We start from the raw sequence: 24,597 nt of genomic DNA, 5'->3' as shown, positions 1-24,597 counted from the left end.
TCAGGAAGAGCATTTTAACAAAGCAACAGCAATGATAATGGTTTGAGGATGAGGGGAACTGCCTCACGGAGAGCCTGCTTCATTATCTATCAGATTTTTTTTCCACCTTAGACTTTTTTTTTTTGGTTTCTAATCTGTTTTTTTTTTCAGGGAAACATCCCTAATTTCCTTCCCACATTTCATTTTTAAAACTGCATTTACTTACGTGTGCATACATGCGCCACGGTTCATGTGGGAAAGTCAGAGGACAACTTACAAGACTCAGTTCTTTCCTGCCATATGGATCCTGGAAATCTGACTCAGGCTATCAGGCTCGGAGGTGAGCACCTTTACTCCCTGACCATCTCACTCGTCTCCCTCAAGCATTTCTCATGGACAAAGCATTCATGCTTCTCCCAGAATGATCACTGCTTCGTCCATCATCATATGACCTCACTATGGGAGAACAGAACAAAGACAACTGTCGTTCTCTCCCAGATCAACTAAATCCAATTTTGCAAAATTCCAGCCTCCAGATTTGATCCCCAAAGTCCTAGATGATAGATCATTGACAGCCTTTGTTCCAATTTTTCTGTCTGTGAAGATAAACTAGTTCATTTTTTCCTCTCCTTTCCTTTCCTCCCTCTCTTCTCCTCCCTCCCTCCCTCCCTTTCCCTGTGTCTGTAGATATCTCAGTCTGTCTATGCTCTTCTTTCTCTCCTTCCCCCTCCTATATTTCTCGTAAGTACATAGACATTTCATTCCATGCCTTGCTATGATAAGTAAATATATTTACTAAATAATCACCTCAATATTTTTTATCATCCTTTGCACTCATTTGGACATTTACCAAGCCAGGTTCTTAGAAGTATGATTTCTGTCAACATCCTCACAAATAGACACACGTGTCTTTGTAAACACCATACACATTCAATATTTCAGTATTTTCACCAATAATTTATCCTCAGACAAATCCTCTATCTTCACAGAGCTGATCCTTCCTTTTTCAGTAGAATCTAGATAGCTCCTTTTGTGGATCTCAGGGTCCCAGTTCCTTGCTAGAAATTGTTTCCCTCTCTAAGCCCATCAGAGAGATCACAAAGCAGCCCAAATTGCCTTCCAACCCCCACATCCCAGCACAGGGCCTCATACAGTAACTGTATCTTAGGAGACCAAAAGAGTTAAAAAATTCCAGCAAGGAGTGGGGATGGGCTCCCAATATTCCACCTCTAGCTCAGGACCTTGATTGAAGCAGAGGGAGGAAGAGTTGCTTTTCTTTTGTGGGTGTGGGGATTTTCATTGTTAGGTTGCCATGCCCTGGTGGATGACCTCAAACGTAACATATGGGAAGCATTAATTGAACTTTGTGGGCTACAAAATAAAAAGATAGGATGTTGAGTGGGACAGAAACAGGAGGTATGTTGTGGGGAGACAGGGTGAGCTGGAGGGAGGGAGTGGGGATAGATATATATCAGCCCCTTAAAACCTCTACAGAACTACAGTTGCTTGGTGTGCATACATCACTAGATTCAATCCTCAGCATCACACAAAAGAAAAACATGTGATTTCTTATCTGAAGCTGAAGCATTAAGCTCCGCTATTAGTAACTTGCCTAAAGCACAGAGAAGGCTGTCTAGAGCTAGGGTGTGCAGAGAAATCTGGACACATGAGCGACAAATCTCCTCCACCTCATGGTTGGTCTCTTTTTCTTACTCTGTTTAACTTCCAGGTTTTTCCAAATATTTAACATTTTGGTATGAACAGATGTTTATTATAAACAGCATGAAGCTGAGATCCATGGTGTCATCAGGTCCCAATTTCAGAGAAATTATATAGGTCCTGTTTTGGTAGACATTAGTTGGATGCAAGTCCACTTACAGACCCTTACATAGACTCAGAAAGTACATCAAATCCAGCTATGTTCCACACACATTTTTTCAAGAAACTGGGTATATAATAAATTATCCTCAAGAATTTATTGGGAGAGAAATTAAATCATAGCTATATCAATGACAGCTATAAAATGCAGACCAATGTGAGCCCTGAAAATGATGCCTATTATTGGTCTCTATCAAGGATGTCTCAATACTAACGTTAACTCTAGGCCACAGAGCTGCCTAGGGGCTTCTGGAACTTAGGTTTGGCTTCTATTTGAGTGTCTTTTACCACCTTAAACAGAAGTCTTACTAATTACTCATCAACAAGATGTGTTTTTAAAATTAAGGGTGGTGCTGTCACCAACCTGATGGAACCCTCTGTCTTCCTCTGAGAAGTCTTCTGCTCTAATTCTGAAGCTCTTCCTCCATTGCTGCCCCCTCCCATTGATCTCTCTTTGCCTACCCACAGCCGCCTTCTTTGCAAATCCTTTTCTGTGCTGCCACCCATAGCTTCAGATGCAGTGAGATACCCTTAGAAACACATTTGGGAAAACTCATTTGTACATACACAGATGGATACACCAGAGCTCTGAAGCCCAGAGATAGAATATTCAGAGATTACCCTGCCTAGCAGCTGTACAAAATGGACAATTTAATGTAGTTACTAAAAACTGGGTTTAAGGGTCACAGATAACTCATAAAATATGTGAGAAAATCAACAGTAAAGACATTCTTTGTACAAGGATTTCAGGGATGAAAAGGACTTTGGATGGTCCTCTTGAGTTCTACAACCAGGAGCCCTTGTGAATATTGTGAAGGCAAGAGTTAAAGCTAGTATTTTTTTTCTAGTGGCAAATTGGAAAATTTTGAGAAATTAGAATTGGAGACATGGAGAAATGTTTCACCTTAAGGTTAGGTAAAAAGGAATAAGGATCCTGACCTATTTTAACTCTAGGTATGAACAGATGTTGACATCCCTTCAATTATTACAGACAAAATTGAGAACATCCCTCAAGAGAAGGTAGAGTCTTAACTGATCGACTATGGCCTTCAATTCCCAAACCTTTGTCAAAGAAGGACAAGAGCACAGAGAGCAAACTCCGAAGAACCAGAAAGATGGAGGCATGAAGAACATGAGCTTTGGTTAAAGGTGTTTGAAAAATTTGAAACAGTTTGTCTATGGGAAAACTTAGACTCTTTAGTACTTTACACATGTTCCATAATGTAAGAGAAATTGTTACTTGCTTTGGGGTCATCCATGTTATACAATTGTGAGTGAATTCTTTGGGATGATAAAACACAGGATGAAGAAGCAGATTGTGAAGTGTGAGAGACAAGCACAACAGGATATTTCTCCACTGATAAAATTATGATACGCAAAAGCCACTTGGTTTGTCTATGCCAGTTCTGTCCTTCTATCTATTCACCCACCCATCTTATCTATTTACCTATCATCTATCATATTTATCTATCTGTCAGTCTATCTATCTATCTATCTATCTATCTATCTATCTATCTATCTATCTACCTATCATCTATCTCATAGCTATCAACACATATATTTGAAAACCTATGCACCTATGTATCTCATATCAATTATCTATACATTTATTATCTATTATATTTATTAATATATTCATAATTTGTTGCTCATATATGTATGTATCACATACCTATATATTTAAATAAGACTACTCACTATTCCTGAGGATTGAGCTATTTAGTGTCTCTAAAGTGTTCAGCATCTGTAATGTGGACCTGATATCTTGGCTACTCTATAAAAGAAAAGTCTTTGTCCCTGTTATTCCTTGATTTTATCCACAAAGAATAGCACTGGGTCGTCATACCTGATAGTTGAGAGTAGAGAAGTAACGATCCTTTCCTGCTGATTCTGACTGTGGCAGAGACGCTGATACTTATACAGATTTAGCTTCTGCTTAGAAAAGGAGATGTCCAAGAACAAAACCTTTAAATTTACCTTGAAAAGAAGTGTTCTTGGCACACACACACACACACACACACACACACACACACACACACACACCACTGCCTTTTTCTCTTTTCTGCCTTGAGCTCTTGAAGTTGCCGAGTGGATTGCCCTCCCATTAGAAGGAGTAGACATGCAAACTTAAGTCAGAGCTCTGGACCCCAGAGACTTCTGTGGTCTCCGTGGACTGGGATAGGAGTGCAGAGGAAAGCCTCTCGCTGATGCTCTGCAGAGACTGAAGAGGATGGACAGAGGCAGGAAGCTTCGGAGGCACCTTCAGTTCATGTTGTGGGGCATTGATGGCGTTTCCCAGAATTTCAGGCCCTGCTCTTGGGGCTGATGTGTCTGATGTCTATAGGAGAGGAAAGTGTAATAGAAAAGAGGCTGAAAAGGCTGCTTATTGAAAGCTTATCGGTATAATTGGATTATGGGATAATAGCCTTGTACTTGTGAGTTATTGTTTTTGACAAATGTATTGGTATTGATTCTTATATATTGATACAAAGTTAAATTATGTTGACTATTTTATGCATACATGCTTCTACCTCTGTTTAAAACATTTTTATGTATTGACATATATATATTGTATTGATATATGTATATTTTACCATATTACATTGTACACTTCTACCTTTGATTAAGATACTTATATATTGTTTATGTATTGATATATATATTTACCATATTGCAATGTATACTTGCACATTGTTTATATTTGGAGGTCATATTGTCCCCATTTATTGCACAGTTGTTTACTATTTCAGTCTTTAAGTTAGATAGATATTGAGAATAATATAGATCAATAGTCATCTAAGTTTGTCATTTATAATTAGACTAATCAGGTTCTTTAGATACATAGAGATTATATTCAGTATAGATAGATAATCTTCAACCTCTTCAAAGAGCTGCAAAAAACGGCCTTTAATCTAACTCAGAGTTCTGTGGTAGGGAGACACAATCCTTCCTGACAACACTGATCTATTCCCGAGAAAATGTTGAGCACCAAAGACACTCCACCTGGAGCCTTTCTTCTTGGTAGAACTGGCCTTTGGGTAAAAAAATGCCCATGCCTCAACTACTGACAGAGTTACAGAGTATCCGTAAATGGATAAAACAGGACTGTCATATCATGCCAAGACAGGATAAGATAGTTTTGAAAAGTTCCTTGCCTTTGAAAATGGTATGTCAGTTACGTTAGGCCTTAGCCAAAGTTGGTTGCTTCAACGCTACAAACGTGATTTTGGGTGTTTGCCCAGGTAGCCAGTTGTCTCTGTGATTTGTTACATGTTCTGGAAGTTTGATTGCACTTCCTAATTACTTAGGTAACATTATTTCCCTTCTCAGATCTTTGATGGGATTGAAGATTATATAAACGTAATTACTTTCCTTTTATGACGTGGCCAAATTATTTCTTATATAAGACTTAAGCTAGTTAGAATAGGATATTTGTATTTATTGTATATAATTGTGTAGGTTTGTACTTACTGTATATAATTTCGTAGTAGGCTTAGAACTCTCTTACTTAAACAAAAGGGGGAGGTGTTGTGGGAGTAACTTCCTCTGTCTCAACCAATAATCACTGAAGCAGGAGCCCACAGTGCAGCGGGGAGCGACTTCCACTCCGTCAGCCAATAGCTGCTAAAATACCAGCCCACTGGGGCATGGTATATTTCTCTTTTAAAAAGAAAAGCAGTTCCGGATAAGGTTTCTCTTGGTTCCGGCTCTTGGTTCCCGTGCTCGGTCTCGGCTGCTGCTCCTGGCTCCTGCTCCAGCGACTAGGCTCCCTTCCTGACGGTTTATGGTGTATGTAAGTTTTACCCCCCACCAAATAAATAACCCCTTAAAACATAACTGGTGTGGGATTGATTCGTTAATACTTATCTGTCACCTACATCCACAATGTCTATCTTTACAGTAGCCAGAGGTGGAAGCAATCAGACATCCTTTGAGGGGGGACACAATGAAATATTGTGTAACCTTAAGGAAGGGAGGAAATTCTGACATGCTACAATATGGACAGACCTTGAAGGCATGGTTCCTGTGGGAACTCCTTCAGCCAATAGTCTTTAAGACACCAGATCATTTGGGTGTGGTCTCTTGTACTATAAATGTTGACATAAAGCTTGTGCGGACTCTCTCTGTCTCTCTCTGTCTGTCTCTGTCTCTGTCTCTGTCTCTCTCTCTCCCGACTGCTGGGTTCATTTCCTGTCACCTACTCTTACAGATTACTGTGATCTGTGAGACTACCCCTAAATAAAGAACTCTTTATTGTACTCAATTCTGAGCTAGTGTGGGACTACTTTATAGCATTTATCTACATATGGTGTCAAGTGTAATAATAGTCACAGAAAAACTAGAAGGGGCTGGAGAGATGACTCAGAGGTTAAAACATGCAGAGGTTAAAATTCCAGAGGGCCAGAGTTCAGTTTCCAGAACCCCCATGGTGGTAGCTTACAATCATCTGTTTCTCCAGTTTCAGTGAATCTGATGCCCTTTTCTGGCCTGTATAGGTGCTTCACATATATGGTACAATGGCACACTGGCAGGCAAACATTCATACATACATATAATCCACTAGCCCAGAGAAGCTAAGTAACAAGGAGAACCCTAAGGGAAAATATATAGATCCTCCAGGACAGGAGAAATATACAAGACTGCCTGACAAAATTGGGAGCATGGTGGTGGGGTGAGAAGGGAAGGCAGAAGGGGGAAGGAAGGGAGGAGGGAGGAGAACTAGAGGGAACAGGATGGTCAAGATGGGGAAGGACAGAGATGGAAAACAAGGAAAGAGATATCCTTTCTCAAGGTCCTAGTTAGAGCATTAAGACACCAAAGGAGATCAAGGGGATACAAATCAGAAAAGAAGTCAAACTCTCACTATTTGCTGATGATATGATAATTTATATAAGCAATCCCCAAAATCCTACTTTTACAACTCATAAACACTTTCAGTAATGTATCAGGATACAAGATTAAATCAATAAAATCAGTAGGCCTCCTTTACACAGATGATAAATGGACCGAGAAAGAAATCAGAGAAACATCACCCTTCACAATAGCCACAAATAGCATAAAATATCTCTCAGTAACTCTTACCAAGCAAGTGGAAGACTTGTATGACAAGAACTTCAAATCTTTGAAGAAAGAATGGAAGAAGACACCAGAAAGTGGAAAGATCTCCCACACTCTTGGGTAGGTAGAAATAACATAGTAAAAATGACAGTCTTACCAAAAGCAATCTACAGACTCAATGCAATGCCCATCAAAATCTCAGCAAAATTCTTTGAAGACCTTGAAAGAATGGTACTCAACTTCATATGGCAAAGCAAAAAACCCAGGATAGCCAGAAACAATCCTGTACAATAAAAGAACTTCTAGAGGCATCACAATCTCTGACTTCAAACTCTACTACAGAGCTACAGTACTGAAAACAGCCTGGTATTGACATAAAAACAGACAGGAGGACCAATCGAACCGAATCGAGGACCTGGATATTAATCCACACACCTCACCTTCGAACACCTGATTTTTGACAAAGAAGCAAAAAATATCAAATGGAAAAAGCAAAGCATATTTAACAAATGGTGCTGGCATAACAGAATATCATTATGTAGAAGAATGAAAATAGATCCATATCTATCACCATGCACAAAACTAAAGTCCAAATGGATCAAAGACCTCAACATAAAGCCAGCCACACTGAACCTTATAAAAGAGAAAGTGGGAAGTACACTTGAACACATTGGCACAGGAGACCTTTCCTTAAATATAACCCCAGCAGCACAGACACTGAGAGAAACAATTAATAAATGGGACCTCCTAAAACTGAAAAGCTCTGTAAAGCAAAGGACATGGTCCACAAGACAAAATGGCAGCCTACAGAATGGGAAAAGATCTTCATCAACCCCACATCATCTGATCTCCAAAATATACAATGAACTCAAGAAATTAGCCATCAAAAGAACAAATAATCCAATCAAAAATGGAGTACAGACCTAAACAGAGAACTTTCAACACAGGAATCTAAAATGGCTGAAAGACACTTAAAGAAATGCTCAACATTCTTAGCTATCAGAGAAATGCAAATCAAAACAACTCTGAGATTCCATCTTACACCTGGAAGAATGTTCAAAATCAAAAACACTGACAACAACTTATGCTGGAGAGGTTGTGGGGTAAAGGGAACACTCTTGCATTGCTGGTGGGAGTGCAAGTTGGTACAGCCCCTTTGGATATTGGTATGGCAATTTTTAAGAAAATTTGGCAACAACCTTCCTCAAGACCCAGCAATACCACTTTTGGGTATATTTCCAAAGGATGCTCAATCGTGTCACAAGGACATGTGCTCAACTACGTTCATAACAGCATTGTTTATTATAGCCAGAACCTGGAAACAATCTAAATGTCCCTCGACTGAAGAATGGATAAGGAAAATGTGGTATATTTACACAATGGAGTACTACACAGCAGAAAAAAATGACATTTTGAAATTTGCAGACAAATGGATGCAGCTAGAAAACATCATACTGAGCGAGTTAACCCAGACACAGAAAGACAATTATCATATGTACTCACTCATAAGTGGTTTTTTTAACCTAAAGCAAAGAAAACCAGCCTACAAATCACAATCCCAGAGAATCTAGACAACAATAAGGACCATAAGAGAGACGTAGATGGATCTAATCTACATGGGAAGTAGTAAAAGACTACTGAGTAAATTGGGAGTGTGGGGACCATGAGAGAAGATTGAAGGAGAGGGGAGAGGCAGGGAAGGAAGCAGAGAAAAATATATACCTCAATAAAATCAATAAAAAAAGAAAAGAAAAAAGAGATATCTTGATTGAGGGAGCCATTATGGAGATAGCAAGAAGCCTGGCAGTAGAGAAATGACCAGAAATCCACAAGGATGACCCGAGCTAACACCCTAAGCAATAGTGGAGAGGGTGCCTGAACTGGCCTAGCCTTGTAGTTAGATTGATGAATATCTTAAATGTCACTATAGAACCTACATCCAGCAACTGATGAAAGCAGATTCAGAGAACCACAGTGGAGCGTTGGGTTGAACTCCCAAAGTCCAGTCGAAAAGAGGGAGGAGTGAGAATACAAGAAAAGAGGTCAAGACCATGATGGGGATTCCCATGGAAACAGCTCATCTGAGCTAATGGAAACCTTCCAACTCAGGCCTGACAATGAAGGAACCAGCATAGGACCAAATAGGCCCTCTGAATATGGCTGACAATTGTATGGCTGGAGCAGACTGTGGGGCCACTGGCAGGATTTATTCCTACTGCTTTTACTGACTTTTTGGAACCCATTCTCTCTGGAGGGATATCTTGCTCAGGCTAGATATAGTGGAGGAGAGCTGATTTCCCACAAGAAGCCTTACTTTCTTTGAGGAGTAGATGGGAGGTGGATGGGGGTGAGAGGGGGGATGGTGGAGGGAGCAGGAAGAGGAGATGGAGTGGGAAATGTATTTGGCATGTGAAATGAGAAGACAGTTTGTTTTAATAAATTTAAAAAGTCTTGAAGAAATCATTGCCCTCGAAATATCATCAAACCCTGACTGAAGCAAACTGTTTTTGTTTTTGAGAGAGGGTTTCTCTGTGTAGCCCTTGCTGTCCTGGAACTCACTCTGAAGACCAGGCTGGCCTCTAATTCACAGCGAGCCATCTGACTCTGCCTCCTAAGTGTGGGGATTAAAAATGTGTAACACCATGACCCAGCAAACGGTTTTCTTTCTAAAAAAAAAATCTATTCTTTGACATTCTCTCTCTCTATTCAATGTATTTTTATCATACCACACCTATTTCCTCCCCTTCAACTTCTGCCCCCACCAACATTTTCACGTACTAAAGGTCTACATATTCTTTACATTTAATTACTTTCTTTTAAAGACAAAATTCACAGTTTTTAGCAACCAAGGAAAAATCCATACATATATTTATAGAATACTTTTCTATACTGCTACTCATCCTGTTTTTTCATGGCTTTATTTTAGAATATCTTTTGTTTATTCTTTGACAATTCCATAAGTGTATACAATGTACCTTGACCATTTCCACCCCAACTTCCTCCTTCCACTCCCCACCCCCCGACATGTTCTCCTTGCACCTTTGGTCCTTCTGCTCCATTTTCTTTTCAAATCTGCAGAGTCTAGTTTGTGCTGCCTGTTGACATGTGAATTAATCATGCCAGTTTGACCTTGTGCGGGTGACCTTGTCACAGTGCAATGAGTTCACGTGTGCAACAGCCAAGCCATGTGCTGCAGACAGCGCTTCACAGCCCCCCTCCCCATCCTTCACCTTCATCTCATGGCTTCTTCCATGACATCCACTAACCCTGGGGGGACAGTGTCAGTTTTGTCTTTATATGTAACCTAGAATGCTAGTGCAAAACCTTCCACATGCTTTTCCCCTAACTGTATACACACTAATGACAAACAAGGTATTGACTCCTGACCTCCACAAATCTATTCGTGCTACGACAAATTATTTTTTCTTATGATGAAATATGATTCATCTTTTATAAGTTAAACTGAACACCACAGTATTTGAAAAATATTTACTAATTCCTTTTGTCTCCGCCCAAACAGAGCTGGGCTTCTTCTCTGAGCAAGCCCCATGGTGGGTCATCTTCTGAACGAGGACAGAAGAACGTTACATAGAGTGGTTCTCAGCAGATTTGAAACTCAACTTTTGTCCTATATTTCAGAAGCCATACAGCTAGACAGATTAAGATGATTTTAAACAACCCAAATAAATTGCCTTTCTCTCAGGATCATTGAGAATACAAAAGTAGTAACTGTAGAGGCCACTCAGCTCAGTAGAAATGAAATTATCCTCCAATAGAGTCATTTTTTATCATTACCATTATGCAGGAATAAGGTATAGACATTTTTTTCAAACTTAAATTAGCAGGAACATTTACCATGTTGGCATTTCATGTTGGCATGAAAAGTGACAGAATGGACAGAGTCTCAGTAAGTACTAGCTGATTTCCATCACAAAGTTACCAGTGATGGCCTGGTGCAGCGGCCGCTCTCAGGGCTCTTCTGTAGAGGGGACTACGCTTTGTGCAGAGGGGGAGAAGATTAAAGAATTATTTAAAAGTTGTAGTAGTGTGGTGGTTTGAATGACGAATGTCTCCCATAGTCTTGGGCATTTGAATACTTGGTCCCCAGTTTGTGGCCATGTTTGGGGAAGTTTAGGTGTGGTCTTACTGGAGGTGGTGTGACACTGGGAGTGGGCTTTGAGGTTTCAAGTGTTATACGTAGCTAGCTCACACTTCCTCTGCTTTCTGCTTGTGCTTCTAGGCATTGGTGGTTAGTGTTCAGTTCTACTCTGCCATCGTGAACTCAGCCCTTTGAAACCATAATCATAAATAGCTTTCTTCTGTAAATTGCTTTGACTGTGATGCTTTATCACAAGCAACCTAAATGGGTTTGAGTTGAAGTGAATTTATTTATTTATAGAAGGACACTTTCCACAGGTAGACCGAAGTTCAGGGTATGAGAGATCCAGGAATTCATCAGTCATTAGGGCCTCATTGTTGTCTCTCCAATAGATTTGTTTTTCTTTTGTTGATTCTATTATCAGTCAGAGACTCCTGTTTTACACACACACACACACACACACACACACACACACGCACATGAGCGTGCACATATAGTATGTAAGGGTACATACATGTGTGCGGTACCCAAACTGTCCAGAAGAAGGCTTTCAGGTGGTAGTCACACGGATATTGGGAAGGGAACTCTAGTCCTGTAGAAGAGCAATGGGTGCACTATACTGCTGAGCCTCCTCTGTTGAAGACCAAATCATAGCACCTACATCTTCTACAATCCTATAGATGTGCTCGTTAGTTTTATATCCACTTGACATGAACTAGAGTCATTTGGAAAGATGGACTCTAAACTGAGAAAATGTCTCCATGAGATTGTCCTATAGGGAAGTCTGGAGAACACTTTCTTATTAGTGATTTATATGGGAGAACCTTGTCCACTGTTGGTGGTGCCCCCTTGGACTTGCTGTCCTGGGTTATGTAAGAAAGCAGCCCCTCTCCACAGCCTCTGCTTTAGCTTCTTCCTCCAGGTTCATTTCTGAGTTCCTGCCCTGACGTCCTTCAGTGAAGGACCTGTGACCATCGAGCTTTAAAATAAAATAAATATTTCCTCCCCAAGTCGCTTTTGGCCATGGTGTTTTACTACAGCGATAGAAACCCTCGTTAAGATAATGGACAAAGAAAAAAATCAGAGAGAGAAATCCAGATCTGACTTTCTGATGTAGATTTATTAATGTCTCCAGTTCTTTAGTCATCCATCTGTGAAGGCCAAATTTCATGTGACTCCAGCCTCCTCCACATAAAGGTTGAGGGTACCAGTTGTCTAATCCTTATAATATCATGACAAGTGACCAAAGTCTTAATAATTCCTCATGCAATTGGGTCTCTCCTCTTATACTTCAGCTACTGTGATGAAAAGCCATGCCTTAATTAGCCCTTTGGTCTCAAGAGAAGTATATGGATCAAATTTTCTTCATTTAGGCCATCCTAACATTGATCAACACCCATTTGCATGAGCAAAATTAGCCCATGTCAAAACACTGTTGTAAAAGGAGCGGCGGGATGCTTCCCACCGCCTGGTTACTTAACCCTGAAATAATTACAAAGAAACTGTATTCATTTAAACACTGGCTGGCACATTAGTTCTAGCCTCTTATTGGCTAACTCTCACATCTTGATTCAACCCATTTCTAATAATCTGCATGTCACCACGAGCTCATGGCTTACCAGGAAAGATTCAGCATCTGATCTGGCAGCTTCATGGCGGGCGGCTCTCTGCCTTCTTTCTCCCAGCATTCTGTTCTGTCTACTCCACTTATCTAAGCTGCTGCCCTATCAAAAGGCCAAGGCAGCCTCTTTATTTAACCAATGAAAGCAGCACATAGAAAGAATACCCTCTAACACAAAAATACCACTAAGGTAGGTCCAGCCTAGATTACCTTATATCCAGTTGATTGAAAGTGAATGAGAATAAGTTAGTTACAGGCCTTTTTTGTTTGTTTTTGTTTTCTGAAACAGGGTTTGTCTGTGTAGCTTTGGAGCCTGTCCTAGCACTTGCTCTGTAGACCACACTGGCCTCGAACTCATAACTCTGCCTGCCTCTGCCTCCCAAGTGCTGTGCCACCACTACCTGGCATAAGTTACAGGCTTTAAGACACTACATTTTAAATGATTTGTTATGCAACATTCTTTCAGAAGAGCTAGCTAATGCACTCTAGTTGGCTTAAAGTGGATTCATTTGCCACTTTTATTTAAAACAGCCAAGATCAGAAATCAAAAGTTTGGTGTTATACCTTCTCTTGGGTAGGAAAATGGAAGCAGCTATGGGTTCCCCAGAGGAGCGTCAGGGTGTTAAGCCATCCTGAGAAAGTGGCCCTCAACAATTTCTTTTGAATCTGAAAGGTGGTAGGAGAGAGAATTCATTCATAGAGTCTAGAGTCTAGACCCTTGGCGTCCACAGCACACACGGCCAAAGGCAGCTTTGACCTCCTTGTTCCGCAGACTGTAGATGAGAGGATTGAGCATGGGAGTCACCATAGTGTACGACAGGGACACCACTTGCTTGCTCTCAGGAGAGTAGCTGGCCTTGGGACGCAAGTGGATGACCCCTGTTGTGCCATAAAACAGAATTACCACGATAAGGTGGGAGGCACAGGTGGACAGGGCCTTGTGGCGCCCAGAGGCTGATGGCATCCGAAGGACAGTAGTCAGAATCATGACGTAGGATGTAGCTATAAGACAGAAGGGAACCATGATGACAAGGACAGTGGCCACAAACACATTGGCCTCAAAGACTCTGGTGTCTGCACACACCAGGCTCAGCAGAGGTGCTATGTCACAGAAGAAGTGCCGGATGCCCCGTGGCCCACAGAAGGGAAAGTTAAAGAGCCAGATAGTGAAGACCAGAGCCACGGGGATTCCTGCCAACCAACAAGTGGTGGCCAGCAAGTGGCACAGCCTCAAACTCATGATGGCGCCGTAGCGCAGTGGCCTGCATATGGCCAGGAAGCGGTCCCAGGCCATGACCGTGAGGAGGAAACACTCAGATGTGACACAGGACAGCACGAGGAGCAGCTGCAGGGCACAGCTTGTCGGGGACATCCCACGTCCTGGCTGCAGTAGGGTCACCAGCAGACGGGGCGCCACGTCCAGTGAGAAGCAGATCTCCACCAGCGCCAGCTGGCGCAAGAAGAAGTACATGGGTGCACGCAGGCCTGGATCCAGGCTGGTGAGCATGACGATGAGTGTGTTGCCTAGCAACGTGAGCAAGAAGGCGGCCAGGAAGAGTGCTGCGAGCATTGGGCGCAGGGAAGGCACATGTGCAAAGCCCAGCAACACGAACTCCAGCTCACGTGCACGGCTCTGATTGGTCCAGGGAGGAGCTGCCCAGGAAGGTGGCATTGGGCCAGGATTCGAGAACACTGAGCTAAGGACCAGGTAGGAACCCTATGGAATACCAGAGGGAGAAGAAGATGAAGCAAGAATTGGAGCCTGTAGGTTCTGTCCTCTACAGTCACTGGAAAGACAGATCCTCTCACACCCAGAGCCTTCCTTAAACACCTCAGCAAGTGTGGAATGAATGAAATGACCTCATTTGCGGACCTGACTCCTCCCTGTTTCTCTGGTCTGTGCTCCATGGATCTCCATGCAGCATATGCAAACCACCTCAGGGTCTTTGAACCCTTCATTCTCTCTCCTCCAATCACTCTTTCTATGTCTGTTTATAAGGATGGATCTGTCCTGGTTCTTATGTCTCCACATACACTTCCTGCTACTCTTCCAAGAGGTTCCCATGATCCTCAACCCCTAATACTCTTTCCCCACGCACCCAGTATGCCTTCCCCAGGGCCTTTGCGTTTACATATTCCATATGTTGGCATCCTTAGACCATTCCTAGCCTCCAGATATATATTAAAATATCACCTTTAAGGCCACCACGATGACTCAGTGAGGAAAGGAGCTTGCCACTAAGCCTGAAGACCTGAGTTCAATCCTCAGTACCCACATAGTGGAAGAAGAGAGTCAACTCCTATGAGTTGTTCTCTGATAGCAACGTGTCACATGTGTGGGCCCTCTGCCACATCCCTTCACATATAAATATATAAAGACACCTTCTGAGGTCCATTCTTGGTGACCAGAAGATAACAGTAACCACCCCTTCTACTATTCACACTTTCTGAGTACAGCTGTAGTTGAACAAATGCTGACTTGAGTTTATCTCCTGTTCAACGGAGTCTATTCATTCTATAATCTGTGACAATCATGGGTCATGCCACTCCGTATACTGCCCAGAAGATTATTCTCCACTAAATACTGACAAAAAAATGTCTCTTGTGTAGGTTTTGTGAAAAATCAGTTTTGAGTAAAATATATGGAATTTGTGGGCCCAGGGAGATAGCTACGTGTGTCATGTGCTTGCTGTCCACACAAGAAGATCCAAGTTTAGATCCGTATCACACAAGTCAGGGTGCTGCTTCTGTTACCCCAGTGTGGATCATAGGGGATGTAGTACAGATGCAGGAGAATCCCAGGGGCTGCTTGTCAGTCAGAGCCTGGCTGAAGAGTCCCGCAGACAGTGACAGATCCTGTCTGAGAAAATAAGGTGGCGCTGTTGGAGCGATGGTGCAGGGGTAAGAGAGTGTGCTGTGCTGTGCAAGCGTGGGGGCTGCATTCAAGTCCGTCACATCTATGTAAAGAGCACTATGGATTCATATGCCTGTGACTATAGTGTTTGGGGAGCAGAGGTAGGTGCATCACGGGAATTCTCTGTTCATCCAGCCTGGTTGATATGGCAAGCTCCTGGCTCATTGGCCATGTCTTAAAGGAATGAGGAAGAGAGAAAAGGAAGACAAAGCACCCTCCTCTGGTCTCTGCATGCATGCTCACGGTCATACAGCACTCACCCATGTGCATGCTACATGCACAGACCATATCAGAAATTTTTAAAAATTTAAAAAGTGGAGAACAGTGGATCACTATCTTTACCCCTGGTCTTTGCATTCAAATGCGCAGGCAAGCATACCCGCATACCCATGTGTACACTACACCACACAATTCATACACACACATATATGTACATATATTTTTCCAGGGCTGGGCCATAATCAAATATGTCCAAAGACATGTCAGTGACTTCAGAGCCCTTCTTTCTATACTCCTATTGTAAGCAAGATGAAGCTTAACTGTATCATCATGACATTTATATTCTCCTGGGAGACAGCTTCCAAATCCATCCATCAATCCATCATACGTGCATACATACATACAACCCAGAAGGTAATTCACAGCACCAGATATTGCAGATGGAACCGATCGTGGATTCGAGTTTTAAATGGAAAGAGACCTGTTCCTCAACTTCTGGTGCTTGGGCAGACAGAGGGGAATCCTTCATCAGAAGGGGGAGGGTTGCACAGAAGGGGGTCACAGGGTGACGTCCTCATGTAGCTCATCAGGTATTCTCACAGTAACACTCGTTTCACGCACATCCCTTTGCTTTACTTAACATGATACCTGGCTCATAGTAGGGAGGAATTTGTATTTAAAAAATGGTTGAACATCCATCTTGCTCATAATTCCACCTCTAGTTTTTACTTCAGTGTCTGGCACAGATAACAGAAATCAGAAGTACTTTATTTGTTTTTCCAAGACAGGGTTTCTCTGTAGCTCTGGCTGTCCTGGAACTCACTTTATAGACCAGGCTGGCCTCAAACCCAGAGCTCTACCTGCCTCTGCCTCCTGAGTGCTGAGATTAAAGGCATGTATGACCACCACCTGGCACAGAAGAACTTTTTTGAATATCTGGGCACGGACATACCCCCTTCCCTTAAAACATCTCTATAATATCTCACACATTCTCACTCGCTCCATGCTGGCTTCTCACACACACTCACCTTGGTGGTAAATGCTGTTCCTGCCCTCTTCACACGGGCCCGAAGTTAAGCCAGACTCAGACCAGGGCGTGCCTGGCTGTGCACCTCCACATCTAGAAGTGAAGTTTATAGTGAATGAAACCATGAGATGTGTCAGTGGATAAGGGCTTGCTCTGTAACTACAAGGCCCTGAGTTCAGTCCGCAGTAGCCAGGCATGGCTGCATGTTCTTGGAAACCCAGTGATGGAGAGAGGGACACAGACAGGCAGAGCCTCAGAACTTGCTGCCACCTAGCCTAACCAAACATTCAGCAAGAGGCCCTGTCTCAAGGTGATAAGGTGGAGAGAATGAAGACAGGCTACTCTGACAGGTGTTAAGATGGTATCTTAAAGTTGTTTTGATTTGCATTTCCCTGATTGCTAAGGAGGTTGAATTTGACTGTAAGTGTCTTTTGGCCATTTGAACTTCTTCTGCTGAGAAGTCTCTATTCAGTTCAGTACCCCATTTTTTAATTGGGTTATTCAGAATTTTAATGTCTAGTTTCTTGAGTTCTTTATATATTTTGGAGATCAGACCTTTGATGTGGGGTTGGTGAAGATCTTCTCCTAGTCAGTAGGCTGCCTTTTTGTCTTAATGACAGTGTCCTTTGCTTTACAGAAGCTTCTCAGTTTCAGGAAGTCCCATTTATTAATTGTTGCTCTTATTGTCTGCGCTACCTGGGTTATATGTAGGAAGTGGTCTTCTGTGCCCATGTGTTGCAAACTACTTCCCACTTTCTCTTCTATCAGGTTCAGTGAGCAAGGATGTCAGGACCGCAAGGGGTGTGTCCACCCACTGAGATGATGTGACTGATCTAATGGGAGCTAACCAAGGCCAGCTGGACTGGGACTGAGCAAGCATTTGATCAGACTGGACACTCTGAATGTGGCTGACAATGAGGGCTCACTGAGAAGCTAATGATAATGGCACTGGGTTTTGATTCTACTGCATGTACTGGCTTTTTGGGAGCCTAGTCTGTTTGGATACACACCTTCCTAGACCTGGATGGAGGGGGGAGGGCCTTGGATTTCCCACAGGGCAAGGACTTCTCTTATGACTGAAGAGGGAGGGGGAGGAGGATTAGGGGAGTGAGAAGGAAATGGGAAGAGGGGAGGAGGTGGAAATTTTTAATAAATAAATAAATATAATTGTGAAGGCACACACACCCACAAAAGAAGTCAGGCTGCATCAGCGGTTCTCAACCTGTGGGTTGGGATCCTTTTGAGGTTGAACGACCCCTTCACAGATATACCCAAGACCATCTGTGTATCAATATTTACATTATGATTCATAATGGTACGAAAATTACAGTTATGATGTAGCATTGAAATAATTTTAAGGTTGAGGGTCATCATAACATGAGCCACTGTATTAAGGGGCTGCAGCATTAGGAAGGTTGAGGGTCACTGCTCTCCTGCTCATGCAAAGGCACACACACACACACACACACACACACACACACACACACTAGCACATTTGTGTGCACACACATTACCCTCATGGGGGATCTATCTTAATAATGTAACAGAGAAAAATTAAATACAGAGATAACCGACATCTTTTCAACTCCAAGAGAACAGCAGTACTCTTAAGCAATCTCCAGTGACATGGCTAGTTGAATGTAGATCAGAGCTTCACATTCAAGTTTTCTATCTACCAGGCTTTGACGCCCAGGTCTGAGAAGAAAAAAGCAAAACAATTTTGTCAAAATGCACTCTGTGCACTAAGTGGCTACCATCACTATGGCAACCTCCTCAGCATAGGTCATGGCCACCTTTCATATAATGAGTGCTGTAAGCTCATAATTGGCCATTCTTCCTTTCTCCTTGGCATCTCCAGTCCATTTCTTCATTGTATTCACTGGAATGATGAGTGAATAGTGTGTGTGTGTGTGTGTGTGTGTGTGTGTGTGTGTGTGAGAGAGAGAGAGAGAGAGAGAGAGAGAGAGAGAGAGAGACAGAGACAGAGAGACAAAGACAGAGAGATTGAGGTGTGTGAGAAATGCTGAAGGAAACTTCAGTTCATTGAGAATCACAGAAATTTTCCCGCACTTCATCCTTGAGATGCTGCCTTGGCAAATATGCATTTGGTGGCTATATTTTTAATTCCTCTTCAACTGTCACCCAGACCACTAAAAGTCTCTATCATTTCTTCAGGGAGACAAGGGCTGTCTTCTTGTCCAAAGGATTCTATCTAATTTTACTTATTTGAGCTATATTTGTCTAGTATTTCTGTTTTATTTCCCCAAATGGGCAAGGTGACAAGGGCTCTCAACTGAAGAGTGTCTGATGCCAAAGTTGGAGACACAAAAAGACATCAGAAGGCTATTTGAATAGTCTTGGATGTGAGGGATGATGCTGATGCTATGCAAAGGAAGACTTCTCAACCAGGAGGAACAGATGCATAGAACAGATTCTGGAGGTGACATCACCAGCTACTACTGACAGATCGGACAGGAGGGAAAAGGATGGAGAAGAATGAGACATAACTGCTAGGTGTCAGTCCATAGACACAAGATGATGGCATTTTCAGGGCATTGCCCTATAGTCTGACTGATGAATCTCTTAAATGTTACCATAGAACCTTCATCCAACAACTGATGAAAACAGAGGCAGAGACCCGCAGCGGAACACCAGGCTAAACCCTCAAAGTCCAGCTGAAGAGTAGGAGGAGTGAGAATATGAGCAAAGAGGTCAAGGCCATGATGGTGACACCCACTGAAACAGTCTACCTGAGCTAATGGGAGCTCACCAACTCCAGTCATACAGGGAAGGAACCAGCATAGGACCCAACTAGATCCTCTGAATGGGGGTGACAGCTGCATGACTGAGGTAGTCTATGGTGTCACTGGCAGTGGCATCAGGACTTATCCTTACTGTTTGTACTGGCTTTTAGGGGACCTATTCTCTTTGGATGGATACCTTGCTCAGCCTAGATATAGTAGGGAGGGCCTTGGACCTTCCCCCAAAGCAATGTACCTTACCCTCTCTGAGGATTGGATTGGGGGTGGAAGAATAGTTAGAGGGGGAGGAGGGGAGGAAGTGGCAACTGGGGTTGGTATGTAAAATGAAAAAAAATAGTTTGGGAACTGGAGAGATAGCTCAGTGGTTAAGAGCATTGACTGCTCTTCTAGAGGTCCTGAGTTCAATTCCCAGCACTCACATGGCAGCTCACAACTGTCTGTAATTCTGCTTCCAGGTGATCTGACATCTTCACACCAATGCACATAAAATAAACTTACATAAGTTATTTTTTAAAAAGATAGTTTGTTTTCTTTTTTAAAAAATAAAATAATAAATAAAATTAAAACCTCAGGTAATTGTGTACACATCTCAAAAAGAAAGAAAGAAAGAAAGGAAGGAAGGAAGGAAGGAAGAAAGAAAGAAAGAAAGGAAGGAAGGAAGAAAGCAGAAAGAAAGAAAGATTCAAGGATGCTCCAGCTTGGTGCTGAGGTGAGAAGGGAAAAGGAACGAATTTGACGAGAGTTAAGAGAGTCTGAGACTTTCCCATAGGGCTGTAGGGAAGGCTAACATTAGATGTTTTCCTCTGTCACACTTCACCTTCCTTTCTGAGACAGGGTCTCTCACCGAACCTGGAGATTACACTTGCAGTGAGGCTGGCTGGTCAATGAGCTCCCAGCTTCTGCTGACTTCACCTCCCCTTGCTTCCTATCTCTGATATCACTGATGATTCTTATTTGGTTTTGAGAATCCAAAACCAACTCATTATGCTTGGCCCCCTGCACTTTAGTCACTGAGCTGTCTCCCTGCCCTTTGGGGTCCATATTAAAAGTAAAATTGTACTTGGTTTCAAAGCGGGTTTTGTGTCTTTCATATTATCATCCATAGGCTATTTTTTCTCTGTTACTGTAACTGACTGGGCAATTGTCTGCCTTATGAGGCTGGCAGAAAATATACAGACAATTCTAAATCACATGGGTCACACAGGGGAATCCTTGATTTCGCTGTCAACCCAGTGAAGTGAGCAATACTCTCCACTCATTGCATGGAACTGCAGTGAGGATGGGTTGAATCAGTGCATCTAATCTCTGCCTATGAGATGACTCAGTGGGTAAAAGTGCTTGCTGTCAAGTTAAAAAATCTGAGTTCGATTCCCGGGACCCACATGATTGAAGTAAAAAAAAAAAGCTTCTCTAGTTGTCCTCTGACCTTCACACATGTGCTACAGAGCATACAGGCACCCCACACGCAAATAAATAAGTGCAATAAAAATACTAGAAGAATTCTATGCACAGTCCCAGCAAAACCAATCACTTGGTAAGGCTCTTTTGTTATTACTTTACACAGTAAAGTTGTCTTCAGTTTTGTGGGTTTTTTTTTTCAGATTATAATGAATGGGGAATGATGGTACACATCTGTAACCCCGGTTCTCAGGGAGTTTGAAGAAGAGGTATTATAAGTTCTAGAACATCTAGAATATATACTAAGACCCTGTTTCAATCCTTGCTCTCCACCAAAAATAATGCAATGTGCATTTGTAGATAAACTTCAGGTTTGTCTTGTGTAAGAAGCTGATTGTGTTGTAAGATGATGGAGGAGGAAAAGGCTAGAGAAGGAGGAAAGGAAGTGAGGAACAGAAGAAACACAAGAAGGAAGGGTGACAAGAATGGAAGAGAAGAAGGGGGAAGTTGAGAAGGAAGGAAGAGGAAGGTGGAAAGGAAGAAAAAAGGGAGAACAGGGGGAGGAAAAAATAGAAGACAGGGAAGGAAGAAAGCAGAGTGGGGAAGGAAGGAGACAGAGCGACTGATTGCTTTACAACTATTGAGCGTAATGTTTTCCTTGAGATCAACATCAGTCATTGCTCTTGATTTTCATAGCAGAAAATTAGAAGCCCGAGTGGTGAGTCCTTCCCGAACACTTGGAGAATTCTCGAACCCCGCCACACACACACTTGTCACAGTTCTGTTCGGTAAAGTTGATTCTCAGGTGATGACTGATTCAAGAAAGGGAAGCCCAGGGACCTTCCGAACTCACCAAGCAAAGCAGAGGCACCCTGCTCCTCCTACCTTTCCAGTAACGTTCGTCCTTAAAGAGACTGCCCCTTATCCTTGAGTAACCACAGTCCCAAAGAGAATGAAGATGGAGACTCACCTCCTTGCTCATTCACAGTCAAGGCTGGCTGAAGGCAGGTCCCAGGGATATCAACCTCTGACCAGGGACCTGGAGCTGTTTGTTTTCCCTGAGGAGTGCAGACTCCATGCTCATTATTCATCCTTGCTGTGCCTAGTGGAGGCCAGGGATAGGCAGTGTCTTTCTATTCGCTCCTCCATCCAAGGTACAGGTGGGTGGAGCCACCTCTGCAAACTGGGGATGCCCCTTTCATGGAGAGCATGCCTGCTGTTGGCAGGGGTCTGGAGGATAAATCCCCTCCTACTGCCAAGGCAGGAGAGTTAGTTGCGCAGTTCGCCTTGGGGGAAATTTGATAGAATTAAATCAGTGTTAGAACGAGCCTTTCTATCGGCTTGACAGTAATGAGCCATCTCAGTACCATGCGGTAGAAGTGCTCACAAAAGGAGTGAAGTGGGCATATGGAAGGATGTGTAAGGAGCACCAATAGTGACACTGGAAATAGACATTGATAAGGCCTGGGTAGGCGATCACAATTTGTTCACTCTGCAGGAAAACACTGCAGAGACCTTTGTGTGTTGAAAACCAGGATGTCCTAGAATGCTTAAGCAAAGCTAGCTCTTTGCAGACTGATATGATGAGGTAGCTCTCAGGGGAAATGAGGAATACGAAGAGGAGGAAGGAAGGTGGCGCCTAAAGTGGAGGAGGGGAAAAGAGGGAGGAGGACAGAAGAGGAAGAGGAGGAAGAAGGAGAAGGAAAGGAAGAGAATGAGGAGGAGGCACGTGTGGAGGTCGGAGGACAACTTGCGGAGGTCAGTTTTCTCCTTCCACCCTGTTGGTTTTGGGAATCAGACTCAGGCCATCAGACTTGGTGGCAAGCACTGTTACCCACCCAGTCACCTCACTGGCCCACAGGCAGACATCTCAGACAGTTGAGGTCAAAGTACCTGGGCAGATGCATAGTTAAATGGGAAGAGGGGCGTAAATGGAAACTTTTATAATTTAATAAAATTACTTTAAAAAAAAGAAAAAAATGGCATTTAAACACTCTCCTTGAAATAGCCATGTTGGATCTGGAGGACATTATGGCAGGTGAAACCTGCCAGTGACTGGAAAACAAGGGCCACATGACCACACCATGAAGAATTGGAAAAGACGGAGTTGGAGAAAGCAGAAAGTGAAAGTGGGTTTTCCTGGGCACAGCGTGGGGGAAAGAAGGGGATAAGAGGAGTCAGTCAAACTTCAAGACAGAAGATGTGTTCTGTGGCTTTATTGCGCAGTGTGGTACTAGAGTTAACAAAGCAGCATTGTATACTCGAAATGTGCTCAGAGAGTCTTGTGTCTCCACCATGTGTGATGCATACTCAAACACACACGTACACAAATGATGACACATGTGTTAGTTCAAGGGTGGTAATCATTTCATAATGTAACGTATATTAAGTTGTCAAGTTGTATGCCTTAAATCAGCCAGCATCCCAGCAAGCAGCACTAACTGGACTCTGAGTTTAAAAAGATAAAAAGAAGAGATGAAACAAGGAAGGGTGTGGTGTGAGTGACAGGAGGGAGTGGGAGGGGTGGAGTTGAAGGTAAGCATGATCAAGACCCACTAGGTATATGTATGAAGTTGGTAGAGAATAGATAAAAATATTTTTAAAAGTTATATGCCTTGAGTATACAAAACTTTTATTGGCCCCTGATACCTTGAGAAAACTTGAAAAATAAACTCTATCTCAGTCTCAAAACTTAAGGCCAACTTAATATAAAATTAAACATAATTTCAGGACAGGTTTAAAAGGCTCTTGCTGAAAAGAACCTATAAAGGCATTTGCTCCGTGACTGGAGTTTAGTAATCTCTTTAGGAAGAGTGTGGTCACTGCCAGGTTGGCAGATGGAACACAGAGAAGGATGAAGTAGGTGTCCGAGGTCAGCTTCAGCTGCACAGGAAACTGGGATCTAACCTGGGCTACATGAGACCTTGCCTTAGAACAAAACCAAAAACAAATTAAAGGAATACTTTTTCCCTCTGCGTAGCTCTGACTGTCCTGGAACTCACTCTGTAGACCAGGTTGGCCTCAAACTCACAGAGAGCCACCTGTCTCTGCCTCCCAAGTGCTGGGATTAAAGTTGTATGCCACCACCACCTGGCATGAATACATTTCTTAAAAAGATTCATTTATTCTTATTTCACGTGTGTAAGTGCTCTTCCTGCGTGTATGTATGTGTACCACGCATGTGCGGGGTCTACAGAGGCCAGAAGAGAATGCTGGATCCCCTGGAACTGGAGAAACAGTTCTGAGCAAACAGTATACTCAGGTCCTCTGCAAGAGCAGTTAGGGCTCTAAACTGCTCCAGAACTTTTTATAGAGGATAAGCTAACAAATATTTTGGGTGTTGCTGTAGCTACTTCAGTTCTGCCACTGCAGAAAGGCCTCCAGATAGTTAGAAAGGAATTAGGGCCTGCGTCCAGAAAGCTGTTTGTGCACACTCTCAGCTGAATATCATACAACATCTGTGAATCACAAAATCTTGTTATTATAATTTTTTTAGAAAGTAATTTTATTAAATTATAAAAGTTTCCATTTCCGCCACTCCTCCCAACACCCTCCCACTCCCCCCACTCCCTCTCCTCCTCCCTCTTCGTCCCTAAGGGCAGTCAGGGTTTCCTGCCCTGTGGGACGTTCAAGCTCCTCCCC

The 24,597-nt window shown here is 42.8% G+C and overlaps 1 protein-coding gene across 1 annotated transcript; it reads right to left on the bottom strand.

The window, feature by feature from the left end:
• Positions 1–13,338: 13,338 nt before the first annotated feature.
• On the bottom strand, positions 13,339–14,307 carry LOC125395550 (olfactory receptor 10A7-like). The gene has a single exon (XM_048426994.3). It carries the CDS (start codon positions 14,305–14,307, stop codon positions 13,339–13,341), a length of 969 nt encoding a protein of 322 aa, XP_048282951.3.
• Positions 14,308–24,597: the final 10,290 nt, after the last annotated feature.

The sequence above is a fragment of the Myodes glareolus genome, chromosome 1 (genome assembly GCF_982192425.1).
Source record: "Myodes glareolus chromosome 1, mMyoGla1.1, whole genome shotgun sequence".
Classification (NCBI taxonomy): domain Eukaryota; kingdom Metazoa; phylum Chordata; class Mammalia; order Rodentia; family Cricetidae; genus Myodes; species Myodes glareolus.
Note: the sequence above shows the minus strand (reverse complement) of the source record. Positions and strands in the feature narration are given on the sequence as shown.